Raw genomic sequence first — 27,349 nt, 5'->3', positions numbered from 1 at the left:
AACCAAAAGTACCGGAGGCGCAAAAAATAATTTGAATTTCCTATGAGCTGATCCTAAATTTACCAATTCTAACTTTGACAATGCTAAAAATTTCATTTTGGGTGAATTATGATTAAGGGTAAAAACTGAATAACTTTCATAGGTCAAAAAGTTTTTTTTCAGGATGAAACTTAAATGATTAACGTCAGGATTGATTTTTAAAAGACTAAGATTTGTCAAAGATTTTTTCCGATTCTATTACAAAAGTATAGAAAACTCAAACTGTTTGTTTTACAAAACATATGATGATTTTTAAGCTTAAGGTCTTCAAGCGCAGACAACCGACGCTGATAAAAGCTTCAGCCTAATTTAGCGTGACGACTAACAACTAAAATTAGACGAACTGTGTTTTTACAAAAATGAAATGCAAAACACCCTCGAATTCAATAAATTGCTGTTTTTATAACATTTTTGATGGTGATGATGATCTTTATATCCATGCAGAGTAACGATTATAATGGAAGCTTGCTCTCCTACCCTACTATACGGAAGGGAAATATGATATCATTTGATTGTTAAACTAAAGATTACTTAAACTTTCTTAGATCATCAGCTGACTCTATCAGTTGTTTGAAACCAGTATCAATAAGGCTAATGAAGATTTTGGAAGGAGTTAGTACGATAACATACTGAATTTCATCTGAGTAGTTAATGATAGAGTTCTGAGGTATACACCTGACTGACTCAATTATCGACAGTATCATACAAAAACATTTTCTTCAACTTGATCTTTTTTTATTTGGGTCTTTTTCAAATACAAAAACATGAAAAAATTGTTAGTGTATCACGTGACTTGTCTTAAATTATAGAACTTATATGACAAAAAAGTTGCAAACACTTTAAAGTTTTTCCTTTTTCATTTACTGATAAGACTGAATCTATCCGCAAACCTAAACGGCATGTTTAGGTTGCAAAGGGTTGAGGCGAGTTTGAATTGAAACCATTGTTCTGCGATACCACGCAGCTTACTTTCACATAAAATAATCGAAGATCAGTTATATTACGTTTACGCTTCTTTTGTAAGCTCAGCATTAAATGGCGTTTTAGCCCAGAGAAAATAAAGCAAATCTATATGAATTCCTTAATCGATAAAAAGATAGATTGATTACCTTTTTTTATTATCCGAGCCGAATTCTGTATAACTACTTATAAAAAATTACAAACCGAGCATCACCAGTTTAATATGACGATTATGGGGATTCAAATTGGTTATTACAATCAATTATCACTGAATCAGAATCAGTTTAGGGATCTCTTTTTTCATCAGCTTCTCCCAACCTTCTTCCACGTCATGGTAGCCATACTTCCCAATTTTGAAGTCGTCTAGATTTAGAAGACCTTTTTGCTCCATTTTCCAGACATACTCAATCGCGTGATCAAACTCCTTTTCTGTTTCGTAAATTATGCTTCCCATAATTCGAACCTCTTTTTCGTAAAGCTGGAAAGGACGAACTTCGGTGACAGCTTTCTCGGCACAGCAGCCGAACACCAAAATAGTTCCCCCTTTCGCGACTTTTTCAACCGCCAAGGTCAAACAAGGCGCATAACCTGTACAGTCAATGATTACATCATAAGTATCGTCATGGTTGTTTCCACTCAAGTCGGATGATTTCACAGTTTTCACGCCGAGGTTTTCAGCTATCTTCATTCGTTCTTCCGACTGGTCAGTACAGAAAATATCCGAATAACCTAAAAAATTAAGGAGCTGATTGATTGCTGACACAAAAACAAAACAAATTTATGCCAAAACAAAATCTAAGAAGCACAAACTTCAGACTCAGAAATAATATTGGAATTTAAAAATAACGCAAATATCGTAGAAAAATTTTTTGACATCAACGCTGAGTTTTGATGTGCTCTTTTTAAGATGATGAAGGAGGCTAAGAGCTAAGAAAGAGTATTTGAATCACGTATTTTACGCAATCAGCGATGTAACTCAAAGATACAAAAATGGTCCGACAGGGTTTGATCTTCTGACCTTCGCACTGGAAGATTCGGCACCAGAGAAGTCCGATCATTCCGGCTCCGATGACGAGGAATTTGGGCTGTCGAACTTCAGCCACTGCTGCTTCTATGCGCCAGAAGCCATGAAGTAAACACGCGATTGGCTCAATCAGAGCAGAACTGATGGATGTGAACTCCTCTGGGATCCTTCGGACATTCTAAAAAATAAAGAGGCGTGTTTTAGCGGAAATTAAATATTAGCTTCAAAATTTTCCAATCCACGACTTTAAGACAGCGTAAGAGTTTTATTCTGTAAAATGTAAAATCATCTTCGCAAAAGCGCCCAAATCTTTTCAGGGTAAAGTTTGCACATGCAGAGCAAAGAAAAATTTGAGAAGGAAAAGGGTAGCTCCCCCCCGCACCAGCAATACGCGTTATAATGTACAAAATTAGTATACACTAAACCGCTGAATTGGTCCTACTGGCAAACAATATGCTACTGGCAATCCTTAATCATGACATAAGAACAATTCGCACAACTGAAAAATGTAAAAATTACTCAAATGTCCACACTTTTATGTTGCATAAATTTGTTACATCAAAACTCAGTTATGTTTTATTTGTAGTAACGCTCAATTCACGGTCTAGTTTTGACAAGAAAAAAATTTGTAGTCTCTTGCCCTCTTGTTGAATTTGGCGTATTCGCTCAAGCCCCCGTCGACTATGATTCCATAGGCGGAGTGGTTGTCGCAGAAATTGTCGTTTATACCCTGGTACTTGTCACACTTCGGACAGTTGCCACACACTATGTTCGGCTGCATCACCACCCGAGACCCGATCGGATAGAGAGCCGAGTCCACATTCGCACCCACTTCCACAATGTCGCCCACACTCTGAAATTTAAGTCGTTTTTGGATGTCTGGAAAAACGACCAATGTTCTTGTTATGTGCGTTGTTTGAAGAATAAAAGTTGTGGTTTTCCCCACTTTGACGAAATTACTTCCAGGCAAACTTGCAGTGTGATAGACTCAAAACAAGATATAGGATTCAGAATACATTAATGATTATCATTGCTTATGTACTATCAACCCAATAATCGTACACTTCGAGTATCTATAAATAAAGGCTTTCTGAAACCATAATATAACAAGGATAGCCAGTTACTGCGCAAATAGCACAGAATGTTCCGACCATAATCGTAAGAAAAACTTTCAAATTGTTGTTTTTTCTGTGTGGTCTGATGAAAAAAAGTCAAATCTGCCAATTGGAAAACAGTTTTTGCAGGAAGAGACTAGAAAAAAATTGTAATATTTTTGTAGACTAACACTAAGCTTTCACGGCTTAAATCAGCTATAATAAGACTTCACTAAAACTTATTACCTCAAAATTCGACCAAAAATTAAAAATGTCAAACCGATTTTTCTCAACACTGAGAATCACGACTAAAAAGGCTTTACTACTTAACCAAACACGCCAAAAAAGGCGACTAAGCCGAAAATCAATAAACCGCAACCAATTGAGAGAACAAAACAACATAAAAAAACTATACATAATTAGAGTTGATGAAATTAAAACTTACAGGAATAAATCAAATTTGACTTTAAATATAAAACATAGCCAATCGAAGATTGGAAAAGAGTAATGAACGCAAGTAAACATAAAACAAACAGAGTCATTGTTTAAAAAAATCATAACTTTCGAATTTCAGAGAAAAAATAGATACCCTTTAAGCTTTTTCTAGAACAATTTATGATTGCCGCTTTTTTGATTACATGAATCCAACTTGAGAAAACTGGATCAATAGGTAAAGTTTTTATCCCGCTGGGAAATTTTAAAAACAAATTCTATTTTTAAAACTAGAAATAGTTCACGTTTTATGAGCCATTTCCACGTTCGTGTTTGGAGAGTGCTATTTACGTCACTTTCAGCAGATGAATTTCAATTGAACTCAAAAAGTGCATTATACTTATGTGCATCAATATTTTAAAACTTTTTCCGGAAAAAATCATCAAGACCTATATAAGAATCTTCACTATGTTCATTACGCTTAAACACTGCCTAAATAGCAAGAAAGTGGTAGTTCAATTAAACTGACGAAAAGTCGAATATAAAACCGACATTTATTTTCCAAAACAGAATTTTTTAAGTTTGCAAGTAGAAACAGCTCCTAGTCCTGGTTCTAACTCAGACACTTTAGCTTCCCGGGCATGACGTTACCACCAGGCCAACTCAGATGACAAATATTTGTGTTTCAATTGCAAAAATTGCGGATTCTGTGTTGATAAAAACTTTCTTACGATACATCTACCAAATATTTCATATCACAAAAATATACTTTAGAAAATCATTTCTAAAGCGACATTTCTTGTTAAATAAGGAGAAAAAAATTAGTTGAGCAGACCCCGTAGAGTTAAGGAAAAACATAATGAACAAAAACCTGAGTAAAAAAAAGAAACTTTGATTCCCTTCAGCATGAAAAATAACTTCGGTTACCAAGCCCACATACCAGAAACTAAATTCTTTTGTGCCGATTTAACGCTTATAATGAAACATCTAAAAAAAACTGAAGGCATCTATAAAAAAACTGGAGATTGTAAAATGTAAAAATGCCTTGTAGTTAAAGGCTACGAAAATATCGTGATGGCTGTATCAGCTATACATACTGTTAGTTTCCATTTCTTTGCTGAAATTTTACATGTAAATAAAATTTGTTTTTTTTTACGATTTATCCCATTAAAAATGTTTTATACATATTTAACCCTTATATAACAAAAAATGTTTTAACTGGATATGTGGCTTTCAATGTTTGCAATTAGTTTTTGTATTTTCGTTAATGTGATTCTTTAATAGTTTCTTTAATTTTCGTATATGTGATTCTTTAATTTCTTCACTTTTTTGTTTCAGTGCAGTATATTTATCTAAGATTCCGAAATATAACTTAAAAATTGAATGCACGTTTTATTCTTCAAATTATTGCACGCCAATATATTGATAAAGACTATGGGAATTGGAAATGACTGACCTCATGGCCCATGATGACCCCATCGCTCGCCCCACTGATCTTGCCCTCCACCAGCTTCAGGTCAGTCCCACACACTCCACTAGCTACCATCTTCAGCAACACCTGTGAGGAGGAAAAACACAAATCAGTGAGATTTCAACTGTTAGATTTCAGTATATTATAAAAATTTATTTAGACAAAAAATTTAATTAAGTTAAAGACCAGTCAGTAAAAAAAATAGATTTTCATTCGAATTTCGATAAATTATGAACTAGTTTACTTATTGTATAGTCGAAAAAAAACGAAGGAGAGAATAACAAAAAGGTGGGAAATTTGGCAAAACAAAGCTTGTTTATTTCATTTTTTTTTAGCAGCGGCCAATCAGTTTGTTACTACACGTAGGTCCATTTTTGACCTGTACTTCTGGAGATAAAACTGGAATTCCAGCGACATCAGTGAAACTTTCTTGGGTTTATTGAACAACTGGTCCTACTTCATGATTACAGTAAGTTTTCTAACATTAATTGAACATTTCCAAAAACGAGTTTTGGTCTGTTGGGTAACAATCATATACAGCTTAGCAGCTGAATAAATAACAGCTTTAAATAAAACTAGCGTGTAACGCATCTCCGGTCCTTCGAATTTTTAACAGCTCATAAAAAACCACTTATATTGAAATTGGAAATAAGATCTGCGTCCTTTGAGTGTACTCTGACAGCACCCAATTACGGGGTTGCTAATTTCAAATTGTGTAGAGGTTTTTATTCAAGTCTTTTAATTCAAAATTTGAAAAACCATACAACTTTGTGAAGTTTTTTATATCAAAGTTCTTTGAACAATTTTAAAAGAAAAGACATAACAAACGTCACACCTCGGAATCTAAAAGCATTTGAGCAGTCGCATTTAGACACAAGATTTGCAAGTTCTAACTCCTGAGAGTACCCTTATAGTACCTACCTACAAAGTTGAGAATTTTAAATCTTTTCAAAATCTAAATGTTTCAAAAAATAATAAAGAAATCATAAAACACGTCATAACTTGATAACTACAAAAACTTGAGCAGTCATATTTGGAGGCAAGATTCGCAATCCTTGAGAGTACTCTGACAACACGCAACAACAGGGTTAGGAATTTCACATATTTAAAATTATTTTGTATTTTGTGTTTTCTGAAAATTTGTGAAAAAATCACAGAAACCGTCGTATCTCGTACACTTAAAAGATTTGGGCTTTCATATTTGTAGGCCAAAATTGCAACCCTGGGGAAATCTCGATACCATCCCACTATAGGGCTGCTTCAACTCGGTGAAATGAAACGCTGAAATCAAACTGGAAAATCGAAAAAAGTCCTTAAAAATTGCATTATTTGATATAGCTTAAACGTGAAAATATTCGCTAAATAAAAATACAAAAATTTTACGTTGAAAAAACTCAAACGCGGCGAGATAATGAAGCCCGCATTTAAATATATAATAGATGGATAACTCTCCAATATCTCTTTTTTATTTCGGTTTTCTCTTGTATGATACCCAGAAAAGAATATCTACCCATTTATTGAAATAGTTCAACCGTTAGAATTATTTGCTAACTTGTACCCAGATTTATAAAAACTCCCTACAACATTTGCATTAGGTGAAAAATGAAGATATCCGTTTTCCATCATTTATAACGGATTCCGGGACTGAAAGTTAACGTAAAGGTAATCGGGTTTCTAGAATATAGCTACCACGACGAGTTATCCTAAAAGGAAAGTACCAACATATACAAGCTGTTCAGTTCTTCATCCAGAATCGCTGTTGCGCCCCAGCTTAAAATTTTTTTGTCTAGTTTTGGTTATTTGGTTCAAGTTTTTTTTTACCTCGTCTCCATCCAAAGCTGCTGGCAGAGGTCTCTCCGCAAGTTTCAGCCGCTTCTCTCCCAAACTGTTCACGAGAGCTTTCATTGTGCGGCTTCAGAGTAGATTTTTATCTCAAAATTGGGCGCAAATTTTGCAGTTATTTAATGAAGTCTCTGCCAATGTCTGAATTCGATAGATCAATATTTTTTCTGCAAAATTTTGAAACAAATTTTTATTCAAAATTTAGTTTTCTTTTAGGTAGAATCCAGATTACAACCAACTTCTGAAAGTTTAGCTTTCAAGGCTAACTAAGGCGAACTTACGGTTACAATTTATAATCCGATAATAACTAAATATAAAAATCAACTTCTGAATGAGCTAAGATGTAGATTAAAATAGTAGAATGTATATCTTTATCAGATGTTTTCTGATGGCGTGTACTTGCTCAAAGAAGACTATTACGTTATAATCGCGAAGCATAAGTCAACAAAATACATTCTTTACGTGTTTGATTTCAAAAAAATAAAAGAATTTTGAATTCTTATTAAAGGTTAAACTGAACTTTAGACAATATTCGGGACAAAAGACTTCAGCTGCCAATGTGATCAAAACTTTGCCCAAATCAGATTTAGTTTTGCCTAATTTGGAATGGTTCATAACCGTATATGGAGATTTTTGAAACAAGATAATGAAGTTTTTCACAAAAAGGTAGAATAATTTGAACAAATATTTGAGGGGAGGTGGGCCTAAATGGTTGATGACAATTAGATGACCTTATTTAAGTCAGGGGGCAGGGCTGCCTACAGCATGTAAAATGAGAAGGCGTGACTAAAGTAAACAAAACAATACGGTGTTATAACTTTGTTTTAGTCCATAACCTGTTTAGCTACATGTGAAAACAAAGTCTCAGCCGAGACAAACCGTTAGTTTTAAATATCATCTAGCAATTATTAAACTAAATGGCCTTCAACAATTCTATGATAAAATTAAATCAGTACTATGGCCTCAAACTAATTTAGAGTGTGGCGGAAAAATAAACCCTAAATAATCTTTTAATCTAATAATATTATCTATGAAAGAAGATTACTAAAATCGATTAATTTTATTGCTTAGTTCTTCGCTATAGTTCCGTTAACTTTGAAAAAAAAACAACTGTTTAAGTTCAAGTTTAAGCTGCTATAGGAAGAGATGTTTTTAGCGAACAGGCGTTTTGGCCTCAAAATAATGGTTGACACGGATTACAGAAAGGTCAACTTTATCATTTTTTTGCAAAAAATCTGTCTTAGGACGAAATCTGTTTCGCCCTGCTTACTGCAAAGTTTCATCTCAATGATGCTCAGTTAATCAGAATTTATGAACGATAGATTCAAATCGAAAATCATCTTTAGGTTTTATCTGATTTGTTTGTACACAAGCTGTCAAACGAAAGTGCTGAACAAACGACTGACATTAGTTACGCAGAAATGATACAAGCTTTGCTCAAAATCTGGTTCATTGCCGAGAAATTATTGTAAAAAATTAAATTTACTTCAAAATAAGATGTTTAAGAAATTCATTAATTGATATACAATCTGCTAGTGCATCAAAATAGGGTCTAAAAAAACAAGATATGCTTATTCGAGTGAAATACTAGGAGACGGGTCTCATCTAGGCAGTGAATTTAAACAGGAGCTGAAAAAAAAACAAATTCAAGACGTTTTGGTGGGGATGCACAATTTGCAATTAGCAATTAATTGATGCACAATTTGCTTGTCCTCAAGACGAAAGAAAAAAAAACTAACTGCTGTAATAAAAAGTGATTAATTATTCGGCTAATTGTTTTTTCTAATTGGGTGCCTTGCTTCTTATTTGTTTACTTTACTGTTCCTCGTAGTTTCCTATTGAGTTCACTGTCTGGATCAGACCCGCGATTTCCAATATTACAGATCGGGATTATTAGTGCATACGTTGGAAAAAAACATTTATTGAAACTTGAGCGTACGTGTTATCTCAAGAAATTGTAGAAAAACTCTATGCACTGTGCAAGTTCTGTGCACGTGTATGTTCTGTGCACGTGTATGTAGATTTCACATTGAAATTTTTTGAGCAAACATTTGACTTTAGGCACGCTTCTTGAAAGCAATATGATGGTTGAAGATAGCCATCAGGTTGAAAAATTAAAATTATTTCATAGCGAGGCCAAACAGTGCATGTTGTGAATTGTAAGCGGATTCCGCAACAGGGGTGCCCTCTTTGACTTGCCTTGTTCTATCGTTTTATTTGATCGTTCCGACAAAATTTTAACATGTGTTAAGACTTGTCTTTGGACTCAAGATTCATACACACACCAAATTGGCCGCAGTTTGGCCTTCTAATGTCAATTTTAAGCAACCTTAAATTTGCGATTTTCAAAAAGAAGTAAATGGCCATAAAGCCCTTTAAACTTCGAAATTATCTAAATTTCTGTAACATTATGATTGACACTTTTCGACAGAGAGGCCAAGCGGAGCATCGCATCATTTTTGATACTAGCAAACATAAAAACATAAAAAGGCAAAAAACAAAAGAAAAATTTTGAAAAAACTAGTTCTATCAAAATTTAAATTTTCATAAGTATCGGTTGAAGTTCATTTGAGGCAAAGATACTAGACATTTGAATATTAAACTAGCAAAAGAACGACACTTATAAAGAGGAAACAAAGCCGACAACCTTTATGCAGACACAAATGGAGCCAAAAAACAATTAATTTATTTTTTAAAATTTAGAAACTTTTAAGTCTCCCTTAAACTACATTGCACAACACTTGCATTTACAAGGAAAGCTGCTTATAGCACAAGTAAAACCCGCGATGTGGCAACGAAGCTGAAAATCTGACACCAGTTGAGCCGAAAAAAAATTATTAAGAAAAAAACAAGCTCCCCTGAATCTACAATGAACAAAACTTGCACTTGCAACTACAATGAAAGTTGCTTACAGCACAAGCAAAATTTGTGATGTGGCAACTAAGCCGACAAAACTTGAACACACAAAAGTCCGACAAATTCAATTCATTTTTTACCGGAAAAAAATTTCATTTGTACACAGACGCAAAGCTGGTTTGGCAAAAGTTGGTTAGACTCCCATTGAGCAAAATTGATTTCAATTGAAAAATCTTTTGAAATTTACTGAAAATCTTAAGTTTTACGATCACCCCATTGGAAACAAAAAAGCGTAAAAATCTATTTTTCCTTTAATAAAATGCTTAATTAGGTCAATTACTCAATAAAATACGCACCGAAACAATCGAAGCTAAGCCAAGCAGCGAAAAAAGTACAAACTCATTTAGTCTACAAATTACATAACAAATCATAGCTCTTTCAATTACAATAAAAATTAATTACAGCCAAGCAAAAATCCGTAACAAGGCACTAAGCCGACCAAACATAATCAGATCAGACACACAACAGGTCGACAATTTCACCTCCAATACTACATTAGGCGTAGTATTTTTAATCACAGAGGCGAAGTTGCACTTCGCATACACAATCAGAAACATGACCAATAACGCTACAGGAAAAACTGAATGAGAAAAACTTTGAGTCTTCAAAATTTCTCAAGTGAACCACGCCAATTATGACGCTTTAGCAGTATCAGTCATCTTGAAGAAAAAAGTACCAACTAACATGCCTCAATTTATAGAGCCGTCTATGGAGCAGTAATAACATGAAAAAAATAAATATAATAAAAATAAAATGAAAATTTTATATGAAATTTTTTGTGAAAATCATACCCCCACACGCCATATTAAGTACAAAGTGAGAAGTTTCGCTCCTAGAAACAAACAAATTATGGCAAAAAAGCTTCCTTCGACCAATTTGGAACAATTTCTGTGACTGATTGAATCTCCGCTTACGCGTGAATAGCGCAAAATAATTCACGGGTTAATCGTTCAAATTGACCAAATTTGCGTTTATAATTCTTTTGAACCGTTTTAAAAGTATGGTCGCACACACATTTCGTCCCTCATGAATTACTGGCACATTTCGCCCCTAAAATGTACATTAAGAAAGCGGCGTTAATTAACAGTGTAAAACGTTAGGGGCGAAACGTGCGAGGACGAAATGCAAAAAATTATTAGGGGCAAAATGTGTGAGCGGCGAAATGTGCCACTAGATTTAGGAGGGGCGAAACGTGTGTGGAGCGAAACGTGGGACATTCGCGTGAAATATATCGCGCGTTAATTGTCCCAAATTGGCCCAAATGGAAACTTTCAAACCCCCATAACTTTACGAAAAACGATTACAGGTGAACAATCTTTCCAAATTTAAGCTCAGAAGAACAATACTTTTTAAATTGTATAAAACAAAATCCCGTCAGAAATGGCTAGTTAAAAAATCAAAATTTATCTGAAGAAAAAACAACTACCCCGAGTACAATTATTCCGTTACTTTCGTTACGAAAGTCGGAACAATAATAGTCTGTGTTAAACTCCTTAGCATTGGCTGAAACTTCAGCCTACAAATTTTAAAGAAAAAAACGTATGGCCTCAAAGCTCTTTGAAATTGAAGGACAATTTAATATACATACTTTTTTCACAAAATTAACTAAATTTGAGAAAAATGGATCAATGGGTAAACTTTTTATACCGCTGTTAAGTTTAAAATTAAAATCTCGTTTTCAATCTAGAAATCGGTCAGGTTTATTCGCACCATTTGCGCTTTCGTAATTAGAGTGAACAATTTCATGCCGAATAACATTTTTCTACACTCACTCAAAATCCATTAATTAGCGAAACGCGGAAATAAGCGTGAAAACCAGCAGATTTTGAGCTTTCGAAGAAGTTGAAAAATATTGAAACAAATTCATATAATCGTAGCTCAACCCTTGCAGCCAAAAATATGCATCTGAAAAATATTTGATTTACTTGGTCGAAAATTCCGACAGAAATTCAAAACACTTATCTGGCTCAGTAAGCATTTTAACCATTTGCACTATTAAATTTTAAGGACGAGTTTAGCTAGTTGTTTATAGGTAAGAAAAATCGAGTAACTGGTTTAACAGCACTTGTCCTCAACCAGCGTAAAATAAATTAGCTCGCATCAATAAGGTAGAACAAAACCATCAGCACTGAAAATATCTACGCAAAAAATCAATTATCATTACACACGACACCGAGCTCTTTGAAGATGCTTCATTTAGTGTAATATACAAAAACAATGTGCTAAGCAGTTAAAACCAATGCATTCAGAAAAATTAACTATTTTCAAGCCTCGTTTTTGAACTTTTCCCAAAAACCTTACTAAATCAAATTATCACTAAAAACGGTCGCAGTCACAACGCACTTAAGGAACGCGGAACCAAACCCAAAAATTATTATCACCCTTTGAGTTTGAAAGAAAGAAGTCTATTTCAATTTACGATTTCTTCATGATTAACAAGAGAGATATTCTAATAATCTAAAAACTATGCGCGCCATTTGCACGTTTGCTGTTCCAGCGTAATTTGCCTTAAATTTGTCAACAGAATCTCATCAAGCAAAAAAATGAGCACCAACAACTTCTCGGACCTTTTATTTAAAAAAAAAAACCCAAAACCACAAACTAAATAGATAATTATTTCACCTTCACTTCGTTCTTTGTTTGTAGACAAACACTTCGAATATTTTAATACATCTAATACTCATTTAAAAACGAGAGAGACAAACATTTGAATTCAATTAAATGAACATCAAAAATGTCATGTCAGCTCTAAGTCCTTTGAGACAGCCATCATTTAGTTCCATCCACTTATCGGTTGGATTTGGCGACTCTCTCGATTTCGTCTTTCTTCTTGATAGCGTAGGAGTTGGAGGATCCCTTTGAGGCATTCAACACTTCGTCAGCAAGACACTCTGCAATAGTCTTGCCACTCCTGCAAATAAATTAATTTTCATAAACTTTGCAAATTTGAAGTTTTTTGAAACTCATTATTCAATATTCCCAAGAAATTCTGAAATTCGGGGCTATTTCGATGAAACGAAAAAATTCACAATACACTAATTCATGAATTCACAATCAAGTTTACAATACACTACACACATTACACATTATGAGCGTTATACATTACACATCTTGAAGTTATACAACAATACACATTCAAATTCAGATTATCAAGTTCAAACAATAAATTACCTGAATGCGGCTTCTCTGGCGCCAGTGCACACGAAGTAAATGGCCTGGTTCACTTTCCTCAGGGGAGAAACATCCACCGCCTGTCTCCTGACAGTACCTGCTCTCCCTATCCTAGTTGAGTCCTCTCTAGGTCCGGCATTGATGATTGCATCCACTAGTACATCTATCGGGTTCTGGTCAGTGTAGAGGTACAGGATCTACAGAAAAATAACTGTTTAGTTTAACACCAGTAGAATACCAGAAACTTCAGGTTACATTTACAAAAAAAAAACAATTCAAAAATCTTTTCAAGTATAGACACCGAATTCGTATAGACACCGAATTCGGCCCATTATAGCACATATATTAGGTTCTATTCAGTGTACAGATACAGTATCGAGCTATCGTGTAAAGAGCTATGAACGCAAGGAACCTGAAAAAAAAAACTTTTTTTTTTTCAAAATTCTTCAACTATTCAATTTCGAAGAAAAAAAAACAGATGACCTTAAAGCTCTTTTCAGAACAATTTGTTTGTTAAAACTAATCCAATTTGAGAAAAGTGAATCAATAGGCAGAACTTTTATTTCACTGGGAAATCTGACAATTAATTTCCATTTTCGAAATTAGAATTTGATCACATTTTTTGTGAGCTTTACATTTTTGCTGCTCGATAGTGGAGTTTGCCTTTTGATAATGGAAATGCACTGAACTCAAAAAGAAACCACAAGTCAAACCGCGGAAAATCAAAATTGACAAACAAATTTTAAGACTTTTTCCTGAATAAAATCAGCAAAACCTATATAAGAGCACCTACTACGTTCATTACTCTTATTACTAAAAAATGTTGCAGTCGAAGTCCTGTAGAATGCAAAAACGAAGATGACAATTATAGCGGTACTACGAAATCAATTCACGAATCGCTCTCCGCAATGAGAGAACTCAAATTTTAAACATTTGAGTAAAAAAACCGTATGCCAGAGTGCAACTCAGCTAAGACGATTTATCCACCAAAGAAAGGATCAAGATGCGAGCTGATCAACTCTTCGCGGAGAACCGCTGTTGTCCCAGTGGCAAAAAAAAAAGAATATTTTTTTCAAGTTTCTGAACTAATTTCAGAACATTTTTTTTTGTTTTATCTTTTTTTTTCGACAAAACGTTTGCCTGATTTTCCTGTTCTACTTTGACTGTGAAATAGGCCTTAATTCTAGGTTTTCGTCAGATACTTTTATCACACGACTCGCAAAAAACAACACTAAATAAAAAAAACATAAAAAAGCGTTTTATGTTTTTTTATGAGTATGGTCGGAAGGTTCTGTGCTATTTGCAAAGCTGCCGGCTATGCTTGTTTAATTTTGCATTTTGTGGGTCTATAGTATTCTGGGGACGCTGAACTGGTATTCTGCCGTTTTTGTCTATTGGATTTGAAAATAGAGACCAACATAGTTTTGTTCCGACCATTTGAAAAATGTGGAGGAACTTTGAATTTGCTTGAGCTTGTTCTAGTTTTTTGTTACTTTTTCTTTTTGTTTTAAGTACCAAAAACAATAATTGGAATGGGTCGAGTGATATGTCATATTAAAACCCTTTCAGAAGTGATTTGAACGACATTTAAAAATTTTGAAAAAACTTTCTCAGTGTCGAGAAAAACCGGTTTGAAACTTTTGATTTTTGGTCTAATTTCGACCTAATAAGAGAGCGTACAGGCTTATAATATCTTTTTCAAACTCCAATTAAGCCTTTAAAACTCAGTTTTACCCGAGTAAAGTTAGTTTTTGGAGTTTTTAGCGCCATATTGAGAACCAACAACTTCAAAAATTCAAAAACATTCTTCAAAAAAATTTAAATGGTTTTTCGTGTTTCTAGCCACTTTTTTTCAAAAAGTGTTTTCTTACTGCCTTGTTTGGCTATGACTGACGCATTAGCCTACCTAATTTCTATTTTTTTAAGATTTTTTTCATCAACACAGAAAAAACGACACTAATTTGAAAAAAAAAATGTAATTTTAAGACTATGGTCGGAACATTCTGTGCTATTTGCACAGTAACCGGCTATCCTTGCTATATTACGCAATGAGCATGAGAAATCCTGGAAAAATTACAAAAAAATGATGACCTTATAAAGTGAAAACTCGCTTCGTTCATTAACATATTATAGACCATTATATATCGATTTAGAAAAGAAAAGCCGTTAATCAGCTATTTTGGGGACGTATCAGAGTACATTTATAACTGACCTCGAACATGTGTTGTACGATGCGCATGGCCATGAGTTTCTTTCCATTGTTTCGCCCGTGCATCATGAGTGAATTAACCAGTCGCTCCACAATCGGACAGGAGGCCTTCCTGAATCTCTTCACTTGGTATCTAATAGCAAAAACATAACTGATGCTATATAAATAGTGGCGAAAAGTTCTGACAGACAGAACTCATTCAAAACGAGCAATGTGCCCGCTTTTAAAATTTCCAGTTACAAACTTTACACGTACAAAATATATTTAATGCCAACTTGTTGACAATATCCGTTCTATCAACAAATATGAACATCTAAATGGAGCAAATTACTCAGCACTACTTAATAGACCCAACACCCCAGAACATCAGCCTCGTCAAACATGGGAGGATGTCTGAACGTAAGGCGACAGACCGCAGGTGAGATTTGCTAGCATTTCAAAAGGCGACCATTACTAAAACTTCATAGAAATTTTAATGGTTGAGACAATATTATGTCATGTCCTATTTTGACACGATGTGATCTTTATGACCTAAAATGCTGTCTTTTGACCGATCACGATGCTCAAGGTCACCAATATCATATAAGAAATTTGCACTAACTACGGCTAACTTAAAAAACACCAAGACCTTTGTAAGAGTACTGACTACGTTCATTACTCTTACTAAAACATTGCTTCACTCTTTCTATAACAATAACTAAAACATTTTGTTTACCTTCCAGAAGTATGAGGGAGGAATCTGAGACACTTGTTTCGAATACCAACATAGTCCTGAATAGACAAGTCCTGACACCTCACACTCTCCTCTTGGAGGGACCACTTGTCGAACAGCTTCACTGTGGTTACACTTTCTGCTTCGAGATCCATAGTTGTTCAACAGACAAAAGATATAAACGAATCTGAAAAAATCATTCCTAAGGACTACCAGAACAATACATTGAGTTGTTTCTCATTTTATTTTTTTATTACTCACAACACTCAGGAAAAAAATAAAACATTATCAACAAAATCATCATACTTTTCGTCAGTTTCGTTAATAAGCTCCCAACATAGCCAACTGACAGTTGGAAAAGAGTAATGAACGCAAAAAAACTGAAACAAAAACTGACTTGTTTTTTTTCAAAAATCTTCAACTTTTGAGTTGCGAAGAAAAAAATAAATGACCTTAAAGCTCTTTGAATTTGTAGAACACTTACCCATGGATACTTTTTTGTTAAAATTAACCCAATTAGAGAAAACTGGACCAATAGGCAAAACCTTTATTTCACTGGGATTACAAGTCAGTTTTTCGTGATTTATACATTTTTTCTCTTTGATAGTGGATTTTGCCTTCCTTTCAACAATGGAAATGCACTGAAAAAGAAATCACAAGTCAAACCGCGAAAAATCGAAAATTGAGCGTGAACAAATTTTAAGTCTTTTTCCTAAAAAAAGAAAAAAATCAGCAAGACTTATGTAAGAGTCCTCAATACGTTCATTACTCTTAATAACTTGTGAAAACTAAAACTCTTATCAATTTTTCAGCTGGTGAAAAAAGCGGATTCATATATTTGCTATGTCGTCGTTGTGTTTTATCTCTCAAAACAATGTATTCTCGTAAACTTCAATTTTACTAATTCGCTTTCATTGAACAATTTTCATCGAAGAGTTTAAGAGAATCAAGTTCAAATTAACCAATCTGAAATGACTTTCACAGAGGCAGAATTCAATTTTTGATACAAATGAAGTTCATCTAAATCCTCTAAATCCATCGCATGTTCACACTCGTTATCAAGGTCATTTGATTTGATCATGCTTGCTTCAGCTGATATGGTTTCCTTTTTCACTTCATCTTTTTTATCAGGCGTTGATCTCAAGAAAGGTTCGACAGCCCATTTGGACTGTTCGAGGTCGAATTCAGTCTGGAATATTCGGCGTAGCTTGACTCTCAGATCTTTCTTCTCATCATCGGGAATAGAGGAGCTGACGGTGCTAAAACAGATCATTTTACATGAGTTACTTTTCATATCTTCGACAGTGCAATAGTTAATTAATCTAAAAATCAAAAACCATTCAGCCAATAGAAATCAAGGCTCATTTATTACTTTAAATCAGAAAAAAAAACAAAAAAAATAAATGCTAAGTCATCTGGCTCAGAAAAACTGAACATCCAACATTCTCTGAACATAACTTGAGCAGTCAAAATTAGGGTTGCAAGCATTGCATGTGCATTTAAGTACCGATATTAAATCGGTTCAACGAATCACCAATCCGAAATATATCAAACCGAGGCAAAGCGGAGCTTCGCACCACATGCGATACAACAAAAACAAAAAACATCAGAAGTCGAAAAAACATTTTAAAAGTTATGAAAAAAAATACGTCTACCAAAATTTTAAATATCTCAATATGTCTCGATAGAAATTCATTCCAAGCAAAAATCCCAGAAATTAGAGTATTAAATTAGCAACGGAAAGAAATTACAAACAGTCAACAAAGTCGACAATCTTGGAGCAGACCAGCTGAGCCGAAAAAAAAAACGATTTTATGAAAAAACTTTTATCTTTCAAGTTCTCACCTAATACTAGAACGCATTGGAAGTTGCTTACAGCGCAAGCAAAATCCGTGATGTAGCAATTAGCAGACAAAATTTTAGCAGAAAAATGATGAAAGTCAATTTTAGCCAATTTTTTTTTCAATTGCATACAAACTGAAAAAAAAAACGAAGACCGACTGAGCCTCGAAACCCAGACCTTCGGATGCAAATACGACGGCGTTGCCCCTAGACCAATTGAGAAGGAACCGGATGATGAAAGGGTTCCATGTGAAAGACACCGAGGCAAAGCGATACCAAAAATAGCATTGCAAGCTAGCAGACAGAAAAGAAGAGCTACTAAGATCAAAATAAAAATCTTAAAAATGTTGTCTGGAATGAAGTTTTAATTGCAGCAAATACGTCAAAAAACAGTCAATGACGTTTAATGAAAATTCAAATTCAGTTATTGAGCGAATATGAAATTGCTGTCAAGAAAATCTTTGAGCTATAAAATCTACAATGAGATTTTTAACGTTTAGTGCAATCCGGAAGAAAGCATACAAATTATGGTTCACTCAAACGACCCAAAATTAGGTTAGTAGGCCAACAAATGTAAGCAGACAAAAAATAAGCCGACAATTTTTTTTTGATAGGGAATATTTCCGGTTCGAAAAAGAACAGAGCCTGCTCAGATTCGAACCCAGGACCTTTGGTATCCCAGGCGTATTCGTTACCTCCAGTCTAAGAGTGCAAGAGACGCTTAGAAATTTGAATTCATTATAAACCAAGATACCAAGTGATTCAAAAGATTGTCAAACAAGTTGTTAAACCCGAAAAAGTCAATATTCCGATTTGATAACGCTTGCTAATTGCAAGCGTAATAATAGTTAAAGAAATCCTTTGCTACCACATGAATAACTGCTATGACGATAAAGCTGTTTATCTTTGCAATTTTCGGTTTATTAAGAGGACTTCGTTTTCTCTGTTTCTATAATTCAAATCTTTTTTATCAGCAGAACATTTTCATGAAACTGTTTTCATGTAACATTTCCATGTAACCTCTTGGCTAATACATCATGTCTAGGAAGGTCTACATTAAAGAATTCCATTTTTAATGCAGTCGCTTTCCGCTGATTCTGCCTTTTTGTTGTTCGATCGACTCTGGGGTATTACCTGTAAAATTCTTTTGTTTCTATGCAGCTTAATGGTTCCGTAGAGAAAAAACTGATTTCCTGATATTTGTTTTCTACTTCTTTATGTTCTATCGGATTATACTAAAGATTTGAATAAAATAATCCGAACATTCAAAAGTACTACGTTCCTTGCAAGTTATAGTGAACGGATTCCTTGAATCATTTTGCATAGCACTTTGTCAACTTGAACTGATATGCTTAGATCTTGTCCCAAGATAATTCCTGGATATATCTTCATGATTTTGAAACTTTAATTTCGAGATTATTCTGAACAAACTGAGTCTATTCTATTTTCCCAGTTAAACAAAAGAAGTTATGATTTATCTGAATTCGAAGTGAGACGATTCTTTTCATGTAAGCATCGACGTCATCTAGCAACTTTTTAGTGTGTTCTTGCAATATTTCTCGAAATTTGTCCCTTGTGGCACTCCGTGATTCAAGATTTCCCTTTCAGATATTGTATTTGTCAATTTTACTGCTTTTTGACGATTTTCCAGAAAATTTTTGAAAAGGGTTATAGCCGTTTTTGAGAAACCCATTTATTCAATGTTTTGTTTAAAAAAATCGTGAGATATTGGGTTGAACGCTTTGGCAAGATCCAAAAAAACTGTAGACTATCTTCAGTGCGACGAATAATTTCTAGTATTTCTATTAATGAAATTACAGCGTCGAGGGAAGATTTCTCTTTTTGAAAACCGAATCTGACTACAAATACAGCAAACAAACACAAAAAACAAAAAAATAAATGCTAAGTCATCTGGCTCAGAAAAACTAAACATCCAACATTCTCTGAACATAACTTGAGCAGTCAAAATTAGGGTTGCAAGCATTGCATGTGCATTAAAGTACCGCTATTAAATCGGTTCAACGAATCACCAATCCGAAATATATCAAACCGAGGCAAAGCGGAGCTTCGCACCACTTGCGATACAACAAAAACAAAAAACATCAGAAGTCGAAAAAACATTTTAAAAGTTATGAAAAAAATACGTCTACCAAAATTTTAAATATCTCAATATGTCTCGATAGAAATTCATTCCAAGCAAAAATCCCAGAAATTAGAGTATAAAATTAGCAACTGAAAGAAATTACAAACAGTCAACAAAGTCGACAATCTTGGAGCAGACCACCTGAGCCGAAAAAAAAAACGATTTTATGAAAAAACTTTTATCTTTCAAGTTCTCACCTAATACTAGAACGCATTGGAAGTTGCTTACAGCGCAAGCAAAATCCGTGATGTAGCAATTAGCTGACAAAATTTTAGCAGAAAAATGATGAAAGTCAATTTTAGCCAATTTTTTTTTCAATTGTATACAAACTGAAAAAAAAAACGAAGACCGACTGAGCCTCGAAACCCAGACCTTCGGATGCAAAGACGACGGCGTTACCCCTAGACCAATTGAGAAGGAACCGGATGATGAAAGGGTTCCATATGAAAGACACCGAAGCAAAGCGATACCAAAAATAGCATTGCAAGCTAGCAGACAGAAAAGAAGAGCTACTAAGATCAAAATAAAAATCTTAAAAATGTTGTCTGGAATGAAGTTTTAATTGCAGCAAATACGTCAAAAAACAGTCAATGGCGTTTAATGAAAATTCAAATTCAGTTATTGAGCGAATATGAAATTGCTATCAAGAAAATCTTTGAACTATAAAATCTACAATGAGATTTTTAACGTTTAGTGCAATCCGGAAGAAAGCATACAAATTATGGTTCACTCAAACGACCCAAAATTAGGTTAGTAGGCCAACAAATGTAAGCAGACAAAAAATAAGCCGACAATTTTTTTTTGAAACGGGATATTTCCGGTTCGAAAAAGAACAGAGCCTGCTCAGATTCGAACCCAGGACCTTTGGTACCCCAGGCGTATTCGTTACCTCCAGTCTAAGAGTGAAAGAGACGCTTAGAAATTTGAATTCATTATAAACCAAGATACCAAGTGATTCAAATGATTGTCAAACAAGTTGTTAACCCGAAAAAGTCAATATTCCGATTTGATAACGCTTGCTAATTGCAAGCGTAATAATGGTTAAAGAAATCCTTTGCTAACACATGAATAACTGCTATGACGATAAAGCTGTTTATCTTTGCAATTTTCGGTTTATTAAGAGGATTTCGTTTTCTCTGTTTCTATAATTCAAATCTTTTTTATCAGCAGAACATTTTCATGAAACTGTTTTCATGTAACATTTCCATGTAACCTCTTAGCTAATACATCATGTCTAGGAAGGTCTACATTAATGAATTCCATTTTTAATGCAGTCGCTTTCCGCTGATTCTGCCTTTTTGTTGTTCGATCGACTCTGGCGTATTACCTGTAAAATTCTTTTGTTTCTATGCAGCTTAATGGTTCCGTAGAGAAAAAACTGATTTCCTGATATTTGTTTTCTACTTCTTTATGTTCTATCGGATTATACTAAAGATTTGAATAAAATAATCCGAACATTCAAAAGTACTACGTTCCTTGCAAGTTATAGTGAACGGATTCCTTGAGTCATTTTGCATAGCACTTTGTCAACTTGAACTGATATGCTTAGATCTTGTCCCAAGATAATTCCTGGATATATCTTCATGATTTTGAAACTTTAATTTCGAGATTATTCTGAACAAACTGAGTCTATTCTATTTTCCCAGTTGAACAAAAGAAGTTATAATTTATCTGAATTCGAAGTGAGACGATTCTTTTCATGTAAGCATCGACGTCATCTAGCACTTTTTTAGTGTGTTCTTGCAATATTTCTCAAAATTTGTCCCTTGTGGCACTCCGTGATTCAAGATTTCCCATTCAGATATTGTATTTGTCAATTTTACTGCTTTTTGACGATTTTTCAGAAAATTTTTGAAAAGGGTTATAGCCGTTTTTGAGAAACCCATTTATTCAATTTTTTGTTGAAAAAAATCGTGAGATATTGAGTTGAACGCTTTAGCAAGATCCAAAAAAACCGCAGACTATCTTCAGTGCGACAAATAATTTCTTGTATTTCTATTAATGAAATTACAGCGTCGAGGGAAGATTTCTCTTTTTGAAAACGGAATCTGACTACAAGTACAGCTAAACGGTGTATACTTCCAATTAAAATCATTCCGTTTCTCAAACAGGATACTACTCCAACAAAATCGTATAAACAACTAACCTGAAACATCGCATATTGGGAAACAAATTGGAATGAGACTCTGCTATAGACATGAACTGTTTGCTGAGTTCATTCGGAATGAGAGCCAGAGGCTGTAGCTTGCTGCAGATAAACTTGTCGAATCGGAGACTCTTCACGAAGGCCAGTTGCAGTTCGGATTCTGTCAGTTCGTGATCGAATTGAACCAGCAAGGCTGTCAAAGCCTGAAATACAATTAAAAGTAATAAAAAGTACAAAATTTTCATTTTCATAATTCACGTTCAGAAGTAGAAGAACCCAGAAGAAGGAAAGAGTACAGGCGAGGTAAATAATTCTGTCTTTAATAAGCTACTATTACAAAAATCCAACTGTGCTGATGCCATAATGAGTTCGAGCCAAATATTTAACACATGGGATCTTTGATTTTTGGAAAACGCTTAGGTCAAACATGAACCATGAGAATAAAGCGCTTAAATTTTTCAGAAACCAATTTGTTTTTTCGAACTGTTGAAACTAGTAGCATAACATGCTCGTGTTTATTACTAGTGAGTTACACTGTAGGCTCTGTTATTGATTAAAAAACATCTACTCATTTTCTATTTTGTACTTACATAAAACGCATACACAAAGGCCTGCTTAACCACAAACTCTTCTGAAGAAGTTTCCTCTTGTTTCGTCAGAAGACCAACAGAAGAGCGCTTCCTTCCCCCTCGCACAGCAGAGAAGCACTCTTTCTTCATTAGTTTACACATGAATAATGAAATATGTCGCATCACGTCTTTCACCAATGGCAACGGCACTGAATTAATCACCTCAATTTATTTTGAAACTCCCCGAAACAAAATTCAAATTTTGAACAATAGTTTCTCGAAACAGAGTCAACAGACCCTTAAAAACTTACTGAGACCGGGTTAACTAAAATACTTGATAATTTAAATCAAGCATTCAATTTGAGGACTATTTCAATGAAAAGTGTTTATATGGCTTTACTTGATTGAATCATCCTAACTCAGGGTATCAAACACACAAAACTCAAACCATTCCCGATATATATGTTTGATTGTAAAAACTAATTTGTCTCATTTCTATATTCTAGATCCCATCAAAAATTCCGAAAATTAAAGTCATTTTTTTTTCAAGTAGATTATCAGATGGTAACCTAAACTCTTTTTAAAAATCGGATTATTATCTTGAATGTTTTAAGATAATGTTTTTTTTAATTTGACTAATTACTTTATTAAACTTGAATTTGATTAACTTGATTATGATTAAACTTTAATTTAATTTTCGATTCAAATTTATTTTATGAACTTGGGGTGCTTTAAAATAAAATGTTGCTCCATTCCTAAATTGGTATCACAGACGAAACTGACGAGCCAATGCAAACACATCAACGAATGGTCCAACTTGAACGAATCCCACAATACTCGGACTAAATGTTCCGCGAACGACGAATGAATCGAAGCTGCTGTTACATAAACAAACGGAATATACTTTATTCTGTTATCGTACACGAAGTCTTTCAGTTTCCGACATAGTTGCGAGAAGGTCACTTTCGCTTCTGTCGGGTTTATTTTTCCGTCTGATCTAGGGTCCAATTTGTTCAGGATGTCTTTGCAAAGGTAGTTCATGTAGACTTCAATGGCGGGTACGACTGAGGTCTTTTTGAAGTGTAGTTTTGATTCGAGTTTAGTAAGCATTGACAGAATAAGACTTCGAGTACTTTCTTTGAATGGTCCTAAAATAATCAAAAATAGAATCTAGATAAATAGTCAGCTCAAAAAATTGACGGGAAAAGTTTGGTAATTGCAAAAAAAAAACAATTTTACATTTCTCATTTTTGTTCCTTCACTACAGATCCATGATACCTTGAAGCTAAAGTTCTATTAGTTGCTAAGCAATATCCTTAGCATTGGCTGTACTTAATAGCTAGTTATTGTTCCGACCATTTGAAAAATGGGAGGAACTTTGTATTCAGGCGTGTTTTAGTTTTTTCTTTTTGTTTTCCACGCAAAATCAGGTACCACAAATAATCATAAGACCTGATATATCATATTAGAGCCCTTTCAGTTGTGATTCGAACCATATTAAAAAATTTCGTCGAAAAAAAACCGGTTGGAAAATTTTGATTTTTGGTCTTAATTCGAGCGAATAAAGCAAGCGAGCAGGCTTACAACAGCTGAATTATGCCTAATTTAAGACCTTAAGACTTAATTTTAAGAAAGTAAAACTTGTTTTTGGAGTTTTTCAGCTTTACATTTGGGAACCGAAAGCTTCAAAAAAATTCAAAAATGTTCTGCAAAAACTTTTAAAATAATTTTAAAACTTTTAAAGTTTTTCTGGTCATTTTTCGACGAAAATTTTTGTCCAATTTGCCTATATTACTATGACTGTCTAATATGCCTAAATTATTTTTTTACGCCATATCCTTTTATCACACCAAGCAGGAAAGAATATACTAATTTGGAGAAAAAAAACTTACTAAAGAGTAGTTTTCTAAAGACCATGGTCGGAACAATAACGAACACTTTCAAAAAGCACACTAATATTTGCGAATTAGGTTTGAAAAAAAAGAGAGTTCAACTTTGCTTGTGTAATAACGCTTATAATTTTGTAAAGGCGACAAATATACTTATTTTTTGAGAGGAGAGCACGGTTAAAAATCGCTCTTTTGGTAAAAATCTTCCAAAAACGGTCCTCAACGTCATTATGGACCTGTTTTTCTAAGATAATTTTCAGGACTACATGGCCCAAGCAAGAGAAAAATATCGGCTAAACATTACCTTGCGACTCATTTCCAACGACAGACAGATTCTCGATCAAACTCGCGTGCATCTCAACGGGCGAATCCACAAATTTAAACAAATGACTTTCAAACGACTGAAAGAACTCCTTTCTACTTTCACTATTCTCACATAAAACCTTCAGACAATTTTGCAACAGTTTCGCCGAGTCAGAGTTTTCTTCAGTTGACTGAAATTTAGTAAGTAAATCTACCATAAGCTTTGGTACGATATTAAGTATAAGACCAGAAGACAACGACTTGATTACATTAGCTAGAACTTCAGAATTTCGGTCCAAATTTCTCGACAAAATTTTCCAGCTTTCAAGTTTAAACAAAATGAACAAATCACTTTTATCAATCGAATTTTCACATGTCGCTAATCTGTTGAGAATTTCATCAATAGCTTCCTCGGTTAAATTCGATTTGTTCGACATTTTAGACGGACTTGAAGCAACTGCTTCGTTGTTTGTCACCGTTTCTCTGTGTAGAATTTTTTGGAGGGCCGGGTCAAGTGGTTGCCCGACTTTTTTCTTTCCCCTCCGCATTTTGGAGGCGGGAGTTGTTGTTTTGCCAGTTTTATCGGATTTTTGGACCTCTGTTTTCGGTACACCCATTGCCACTTCTGAAAATATGTTGTTTGTAACTTTTCAACTGCAGTATTATTTAGTATTTTGGTAGAATATGATGCCAAATTTGCAGCTCAGCTCACGTATATTTTGTACCTCTGATAAAATTTTCAAATTTCGAATAAATTTTGTATTTTCATTTACTTGATGCTTTACCTGGTTATGCTGACACAATTCGTGAACAGAGAAAATAAATTAAGATCGAATTTTTTTCTTTTTTAAATTGATTTAATTTGAACTACAATTTACTAACTGCTATCGCGCAAGTCTTGAAAATTTACGAATTTTTACAAGAAAAACATCAAATTGGGCATCAATTACACTATGTGCAAAAAACATCAACAAATTTAAGTATAGCTTACAAAATTTCATCTAGAGAAATACATAATTTACAGGCTACTCGTTTAGTCGTAGAAAATTTTGAGGTGTTCGTCTTTTCTGTTATGTCGCGTGGAGATTGATTATGGAAATTTCTAAATTGAAAATTAGAAAAAAAGGGGAACAAAATTACCCTACAGAGGCGATGCTGAGCTTCGCACCACTTGCGATACAAAACAAAATAATGGAGAAAAAAAACATCTAAAAAACCAAATTCTAAACCAAGTTCAATCTTCTAATCTTTTCTAATTGAGTTACCATAGCCCTGGGCTACTTCTTAGTGTTTTCTTTTTGGTCCACAGACGATTAAGGGTCAAAAATTGCGTTTTTTTAAAAGTTAGTTCTTTTCATAACATATATCTCAACCACCAGCAAAAATTTTCTCAACAACCAACAAAAAATCGAAAGTTCGACTTTTCCGAGGGCCATAACTTTTTGTGCAAAAAAATTTGGGCGTCACCGCTTATGCAAGGAAGCTTCTTACAACTTTTCATCCGTTGAACCTAAAATCCATTGAACCTAATCAGTTATCGCGAAAAGTTTCAAAAAATGGTTTAAAAAAATCGAAAATTCGAGTTTTCCGAGGGTCATTATTTTTGTGTTAAAAAAAAAATAGGGTAAAACCTCTTTTGCAGGAGCGCTTATAACAACCCTTCCTTTCAATTGAAACTAAAATCTTAGGTTTGGTAGAGTAGGTTTTGAGAAAAACCAGAAAATTTTAAAAACGGTCAAAAAATCAAAAATTTGACTTTTCGTAGGGCCAGAACTTTTTGTGTAATAAATGGGGTGTAGCCGCTTAGGCAGGGGAGCTTCCCACATCCTGTTCTATCCGTTGAACCCAAAATCTCAGATTTGGATGGTAGTTTTGGAGAAAATGTATAAAACCCAAAAATTTGGGCCAAAAATTCCCTCCACACACTTTTTCAAATTTCGGGTAGTTTTTCAAATTTCGAGCTGTAGAAAGTGGAGTAAGGTGAAAAGAGACTAGGGGATTATGCAGGCACACAGGGGAGTGGGCGGAATTTCCATTGGTACCACTTTTTTGAAAATCGGTAGGGTAGTTTTTGATAACCAAATTTTTGAAAAAATTGAAAAATTTTTCAAACACGTTTCAAAAAAAAAATAAAAATAATAAAAATTCCAATCCCACACATTTTCATAACACCTGTTTTAATCAAACGGGAATTATTAAATAAGGTTTTCTTTTGTAATTTTTAAGTCAAAAGAACATTATGTAACAAAAATATGCAAAATACATTAATTTGGGCGTTTTTACCCTAATCCCAACCTAAAATTATCGATTTTCACATTTTAGGCAGGGCTGTCATGTTATTAACAAGGTGTTATTAACAGACCTATATTTAACATGTTAATAACACCTATTGGTACCATTGTTTTTAACACATGATGTACTAACAGCATGCGTCATACACTAACAAATATTTATTTCAGATTGTGTCATGCCGCGGCAGAAGAAAGACGTGTGGTACAGCTTCAAAGAGATTATCGTTGGCGGCGTTAAACGGGCCAAATGCAAGACCTGCGGTTTTGAGGTTGTGAACAATGCGGCACGCATGGAG

The 27,349-nt window shown here is 34.2% G+C and overlaps 3 protein-coding genes across 4 annotated transcripts; all 3 read right to left on the bottom strand.

Annotated features, from left to right (window-relative positions):
* Nucleotides 1-1,140: 1,140 nt before the first annotated feature.
* Nucleotides 1,141-7,281, bottom strand: LOC134855345 (D-altritol 5-dehydrogenase-like). 2 transcript variants are annotated; one of them, XM_063871844.1, is made up of 5 exons: nucleotides 7,144-7,281; nucleotides 5,006-5,107; nucleotides 2,664-2,876; nucleotides 2,018-2,201; nucleotides 1,141-1,728 (listed from the first exon to the last, which is right to left on the bottom strand). In XM_063871844.1, exons 2-5 carry the CDS (start codon nucleotides 5,093-5,095, stop codon nucleotides 1,265-1,267), a joined length of 951 nt encoding a protein of 316 aa, XP_063727914.1. In that variant the 5' UTR covers nucleotides 5,096-5,107; nucleotides 7,144-7,281; the 3' UTR covers nucleotides 1,141-1,264. The 2 variants fall into 2 exon arrangements, with proteins under 2 accessions (XP_063727914.1, XP_063727913.1); XM_063871843.1 differs by having other exon boundaries at nucleotides 6,842-7,277.
* Nucleotides 7,282-12,471: 5,190 nt separating this feature from the next.
* On the bottom strand, nucleotides 12,472-16,069 carry LOC134855105 (uncharacterized). The gene is made up of 4 exons (XM_063871490.1): nucleotides 15,874-16,069; nucleotides 15,162-15,291; nucleotides 12,950-13,146; nucleotides 12,472-12,689 (listed from the first exon to the last, which is right to left on the bottom strand). Exons 1-4 carry the CDS (start codon nucleotides 16,023-16,025, stop codon nucleotides 12,566-12,568), a joined length of 603 nt encoding a protein of 200 aa, XP_063727560.1. The 5' UTR covers nucleotides 16,026-16,069; the 3' UTR covers nucleotides 12,472-12,565.
* A 680-nt stretch (nucleotides 16,070-16,749) lies between these two features.
* On the bottom strand, nucleotides 16,750-25,427 carry LOC134855253 (uncharacterized). The gene is made up of 5 exons (XM_063871719.1): nucleotides 24,764-25,427; nucleotides 23,328-23,718; nucleotides 22,592-22,781; nucleotides 22,002-22,204; nucleotides 16,750-17,129 (listed from the first exon to the last, which is right to left on the bottom strand). The coding sequence occupies exons 1-5, from the start codon at nucleotides 25,377-25,379 to the stop codon at nucleotides 16,823-16,825; spliced, it is 1,707 nt and encodes a 568-aa protein (XP_063727789.1). The 5' UTR covers nucleotides 25,380-25,427; the 3' UTR covers nucleotides 16,750-16,822.
* Nucleotides 25,428-27,349: the final 1,922 nt, after the last annotated feature.

Source organism: Symsagittifera roscoffensis, chromosome 10, assembly GCF_963678635.1.
Source record: "Symsagittifera roscoffensis chromosome 10, txSymRosc1.1, whole genome shotgun sequence".
In the NCBI taxonomy this organism is placed as follows: domain Eukaryota; kingdom Metazoa; phylum Xenacoelomorpha; order Acoela; family Convolutidae; genus Symsagittifera; species Symsagittifera roscoffensis.
The sequence above is the reverse complement of the archived record's forward strand: the minus strand, read 5'-3'. Positions and strand labels throughout refer to the sequence as shown.